The sequence below is a fragment of the Populus nigra genome, chromosome 15 (genome assembly GCF_951802175.1).
Source record: "Populus nigra chromosome 15, ddPopNigr1.1, whole genome shotgun sequence".
Classification (NCBI taxonomy): Eukaryota; Viridiplantae; Streptophyta; class Magnoliopsida; order Malpighiales; family Salicaceae; genus Populus; species Populus nigra.
The window spans coordinates 11,357,278-11,363,113 of NC_084866.1; the positions used below are offsets into that span (position 1 = coordinate 11,357,278).

General features: G+C 31.9%; 1 protein-coding gene across 1 annotated transcript; it reads right to left on the reverse strand.

The window, feature by feature from the left end:
* Nucleotides 1–1,063: 1,063 nt before the first annotated feature.
* LOC133674716 (uncharacterized) lies at nt 1,064–2,008 on the reverse strand. Its single transcript, XM_062095925.1, has one exon. The coding sequence runs from the start codon at nt 2,006–2,008 to the stop codon at nt 1,064–1,066; it is 945 nt and encodes a 314-aa protein (XP_061951909.1).
* Between the last annotated feature and the right edge of the window lie 3,828 nt (nt 2,009–5,836).

Here is a 5,836-nt window from a genome sequence, read left to right on the forward strand (position 1 = left end):
AGATTTGAAATGCATTAGTATATATACTCTATGTTCCCAAGAAAAAACTATGTTTTTTCAATGTGAGATTTGAAACCCATTAGCATATATACTATATGTTCACAAGAAAAAAAAACTATGTTTTTTCAATATGCGATAACAAATTTTTTTGATTTAAATACTTCAACTTAAAAGCTTAACATAATATCTTTTTAATGTGTGATAAATTTATTTTTTAAATATTCTTTTAAACTTCATTATTTACAATATGTATTTACATGTATTTTTTCTTAATTTTTTCATATAAAATATTAAAACTTTAATTTTTTTTTAATTTTTCCGGGTTGACCCATGAAACCCGGGACTCGGCCCCTTATCTGGGTCAATCTCTAGGCTGAGTTTAATAACTATGCCTTAATGTGATGCACACAAACATTCATTTGTGAGTGATGTTTTTTTTTTCAATATTCATTCCATACCTAGAATTCCCCATAAAAACTAATATATAAAAACAACACATTGATTTTTGAACATTTTTTTCATTAAAAAAAACCTTTTTTTATCTCCTCTTATATAAACGTGTTATATTCTATGACCTCTTCGAACAATGATTATTCATCAGTCAAGTCCTCATTATAAATCACTAAGTTTTGATCCTTTTTGACCCTCATCGAATAAGACCTTCAAACAAAAATATAAAAAATCATTGAGGTCAAAATTCAGCTAACACAGATGACAACAAAAGATAAACATAATTTATTACAAGTCAAATCCCTAAAAAAATTCGAATAAAAAAAATATTCTCTTCAAATAAGTGTTGCTGCTTGCATGCCGTGCTTGGTTTACTCGGATCGAAGTTGACGTCTGATGTAAATGGTTCTGGTCTAATGGATCATGTCCGTTTAAATCTTCAAAATCTTATCAAGGCAACGAAAACAGTGATAGGGAATAGTTGACACAGAGCAGCTCTTTGATGAGCAAAACAATTTCTTTGAATTCCAAAATCAAAGAAAATAATTTAGAATTTCCATTACACACACACAAGAAGAAGAAGAAGAAGAAGAAGAAGTACAAGAGAACACTATCAAACATCAACACTCCCACCCTCTACTTCCCCGACGACATGCTGTTTTCTGCACTCACAGTAAAACACGGTGGCCACAACATAACCCCAGACCATTACTGCCCCGTACAAAACTGCCAACCCCACCGCCTCCCACAACATCACGGCCGTCCATCTTGTTTTCTTCGCCAAATCCTCACTGTCCATCTTCAACCCCTCCATTTTCCACCCAATCAAACCCGTAACCAAACCCATCAGACCCGATAACACCCACCCACAAACCCGCTTCCCCTCCATCAAATCTGACCCGATAAATATTGCATCCCACCCAAACCTCTCTTCCAAAACCGAAACTACCAAACTCATCCCCAAAACCGCCATCAAATAAATCTCAACAGCCGACCCGAAAACCCAAATAACAAAACCCGACCCGAAAACACCTCCTCCAGTTAAGGACCATAAAGTACGAGGCACGCTAGAATAGCAGAACAGGATGACATAAACAAAAATCGAAGTAACTAACGTCCTTCGCCACGTGGACTTGACAGCTTTAAGAACGGACTTTACGCCAATGTGGTCTCTGTGATACCCCGATTCGGCGGAGACGACGGAGGAGACGGCGGCGAGGAGGGAGAGAGTGAAAGAGGGCACGAAGTAGAGGAAATTGCAGTGGATGAGGGCGATAGCGGTTTCGCGAGACTCTTTCCAGACATGGCGGGCTTCGAGACGGGTGGGTGAGAGAGCCGCGATGAATTCGAGGTGGAGGATTTGAGATTGGATGGGATGAAAAGCGAGGGAGCGAGAGAAGAAGAGGAGAGAGAGGGGGAGGGCAAGGAGGGCAAAAATGAAAATGAAGATCTGTTTGTTTATAAAGAAAATCTGGAGGGGTTGAAAGATCAAACAAGAACATATGATTGCTGGAGTTGAAGAAATCTTTGGATTGATGACTGTTGTTGGATGTGGCATTTTTTTTGTATATATATTTTTTTGAACTTTCGAGGCTGTTCGTTTATAAAGAAAGTCTGGTTTATTCTTCTGCGTTTTGACCATGATGTTCTTATTTTGCTAATTAGAGGGAGCGATGGGATGTTGAATTTACGTAAATGGGCTTGTGTTTTATACCATTTATTTCGGAGTTCAGGCATCAGTTCTGTTTTATAATGTGGAAATTTGTTGGCATTATCAAGGGCATAAATGGAAACATCAAATTTTTGTAGGGGCCCTTTTGCTGAGAATGAAGAAATTGAAGGATTTTTTAAACCACAAGTCAAATCTTAGAGTGACCATGTTTTGTGGCTCATGATGATGATGATGATGATGATGATCACCACCACCACCACCACAAGTATTTATTAGAAAGATTCGACACGCTGTCTTCATTAAACAGAGAAAACGACCGGATGTTTTTTTTTTTTTTGTTATGCTATGTTGTCGGTGTTTAAAAAAGTAGAAGTAATTGTTTTTTAAATATTTTTTAATTTAAAAATATATTAAAATATTTTATATATCAATACATCAAGATAATACAAAAATATTTATGAAATAATTTTCAATAAAAAATCAAAATTTAAAAATAAGATTTTCAATACATTTTCACTCAATTTGAATAGTGATTTGGAATAAGATTTTTAATTTTTGAGTTATTGTTCGATTAATTTTATTAAATAATAATTTTTTTCTTGTATATTCTATTAAATTGGATCAATCAAATTGCTAAAATCATAATTAAATTAAATGATTTTGATCAAGTTAATATCTTATTTAATTTAATCAAAAAATTAGTTTTAATCAGATTTTAAAAATATTATTTTTTGATTTGATGAACATACTAAAATCATTCGATAAATTAAAAAACAAGTCCAATAGATTTCTTGCCTACACATTGCCAAACCCTTAGCTACCAAAATAGATGAGATATATGCTTTTGAGTTAGGGTATGTGGGTATCCTCAAACAAGTTTAAGAGAACAAAGAATAAATTCTTCAATTTACATGTGCACATTTAAATGATTATTAAAAGAATTACTCTACTAATAAAAAAATAATTCTTTCTATTATGCCAAGCACTACAAAATTTCAAAATGATTTGTTAAATAAAAAATTTCTTTTACACATTGATTGCAAATCTGTTAAAAAAGTTTTACAAAAAGATATTTAAAATATTGCTTCAAAATAGATTTTTGCTCAATGACAAGTTATATTAAGTATTTATTTTTATTTTGATATAAAATATACAAAAGGAGATACAAATTTTATTCCTGATTTTCTAACCAGAGAATTCCTTCAAAACAGGTCTTGATGCCTTCCAAATCCAAATCCAAAGACAAAGGCAAGGACCCGCAAATAAAGACGGAGTTTTTAAAATATCAAAATCCTACAAAACTACTTGCATCGGTAATTCCTTTTACAAAACCGATCAAATCATAATATGAAGTAGTAGCCAAAGATGAAGAAGCAGAACACTCTTTACAAGTACAAAATTGGATAGAATCCCTATTAAATTCATCAGAATTACTTTTGGTTTTACAAGCTATTAACTAGAAATCCGTCTAAGAAGATAAATCTTCCCAAACAGGTAAATCCTCCAGACCAATTTCCAAAACCGAAGCAGACTCTTCCTCTAAAAACCCCCTCGCTTCCTTTTAATTCAAATCTTTTATTTGAACTATCTCAAAAGGTTTTAAGAGAAAAATTTAATTATATTTAAAAACCAAATTATCAAAATGTTTTAACTATAGAAAATAGATTTTTCTATCTTGATCCTTTTATTGCAACCATAAAAATCTTCCAACCAGATTGGGAGTATTTCAAACCCTGGAACTTATCCAAATCCTAATCTTATTACATGACAATACTTAAAATAACAAGATCTGTCAAATTCAAACATTTCAAACTACAATAAAGTCAATCCTAATAAACCTACTCCATATGCATTATCCAAAATATTCTTAATTCTTCTTATTGAAAACAACCCCTTCACCAAACAATTTAATTTTTTGATTAACTACCATGTCAAACCTTGTATTCCATCACTTGTTCTTATTTATACTGGGATTATCAACAAGCATTGTTCAATGCCTTTTTCCTTTAAAATAATAAAGGTAGTCACTATTAGCTATTCTATTTTAATAATTCTATCAAGACTTTAAACTTACCAGACTGTTTTCTTAAAACCTTACATTTTAATTGAAAATAGCTATATTTACTTCAAATAGAATTTTAAACCTTCAAAAAATGAGAAGAAATTCCCACCAATTCTTATGTTTTGTTCCAAATTCTTTGTCTCTTGGGTCTGTTCATGATATTTTGACTATAATACCTAGCATGGGTATCCCATCCTTATTAGAGATACAAAGTAAAATGGTGAAACTCCTTTGTAGTAGAAAGAAAAAGTTCAAAACCTACTGCATTCAAATGGCTTTAACAACACCAAAAGGCCCAAATTATAGAGCTAAATCTTCAATCCAAATTTATAGCCCAAAGATCTCATGCTTTTACTCTTCTTATCTCAACAAAATTTGAAGAATACTATTTTAAAATCATGAAACAACTTCTATAAAAGTATCAAAGACAATGAATCCTCTCCATCTTTATCATCCTTAGATTCTATTATTAGTCTAGACCAAGGTTGTTAAAAACGCTTTTTTAACACAACACAAAACATACAATATAAACTCGAATCGTAAAATCGGAAGTAAAATTTTTTAACTAAAAATCATAAAAGAGCAAGTAAAATATTTTAACTAAAATCGTAAAATCGCAAGTAAAATATTTTAAACAATACAAATATCCAAACATCTTAAAATACATAATTCAAATAAAAATTCATACATGTCCATATTATTTCAATAACTAAAAGTTAACACACCTAAAACAAACAATTTGTAGGTGTGTCATGTAAACTAAACACACCTTCATTGTCTTTGTCTCCCTCATTATTCCTAAAATAGTCATCAAAATCATTACCATCTAAAGGAACATTAGTGTTACTACTAGTACCAGCATCGATATTAGAAACATTAGTGCTACTACTAGTACCAAGACCAACACCAATATTATCAACAATATTTAACTCCAAGCTTCTTGAATTATCTGGATTGACATCATTCTAAATCTCTAAATCATCTTCAGTTCCATGACACTCCATCCCAGCATCATTAAGATTTTCTTCATCATCACTTTCATCTTCTTTACCGTTTTTCCTTCGTGTTGCACTATCAATGACACCAAGCAAATCAAAGTTGGATGAACCATCATGTTTCTCTCCCTCAGTTATCCAATCATCATCAGATGAGGGATGATAAAAAACTTCACCAAAATCATTAGCTTGCGTTTTGACTTGGTTATCATTTAATTTCAGATTGCACATTACAAATACCAAGTCATTCATTTTTTTCTGGTGCAAACGATTTCTTCATTTTGTATGAACCTATGTAAGCAATTCAAATTAATACCATATAAGATTCTTATAAAATATAAAAACATTAAAATTAAAAAGGAAAAAACTTATCATCTCAAATGCACTCCAGTTTCGCTCGCATCCAGATGAACTACAAGTCAAGCTTAGAACTCGAATTGTAAATTTTTGTAGCTCTGGACATTCATCCCCATAAGAATCCCACCATTTAGCTGGAGTCTTTTTATCCCTTGTTATCTTGGTAGCCTCAATACCGAACAACCCACTTGCATCCTTGAATGAATCAAGTTGCCAATCAATTTTACACCTTTCACTTGCATCGGGCACCATCCTTTCTAAGCATTGATATAATCCAATTTTAATATTGGCATTAACTTT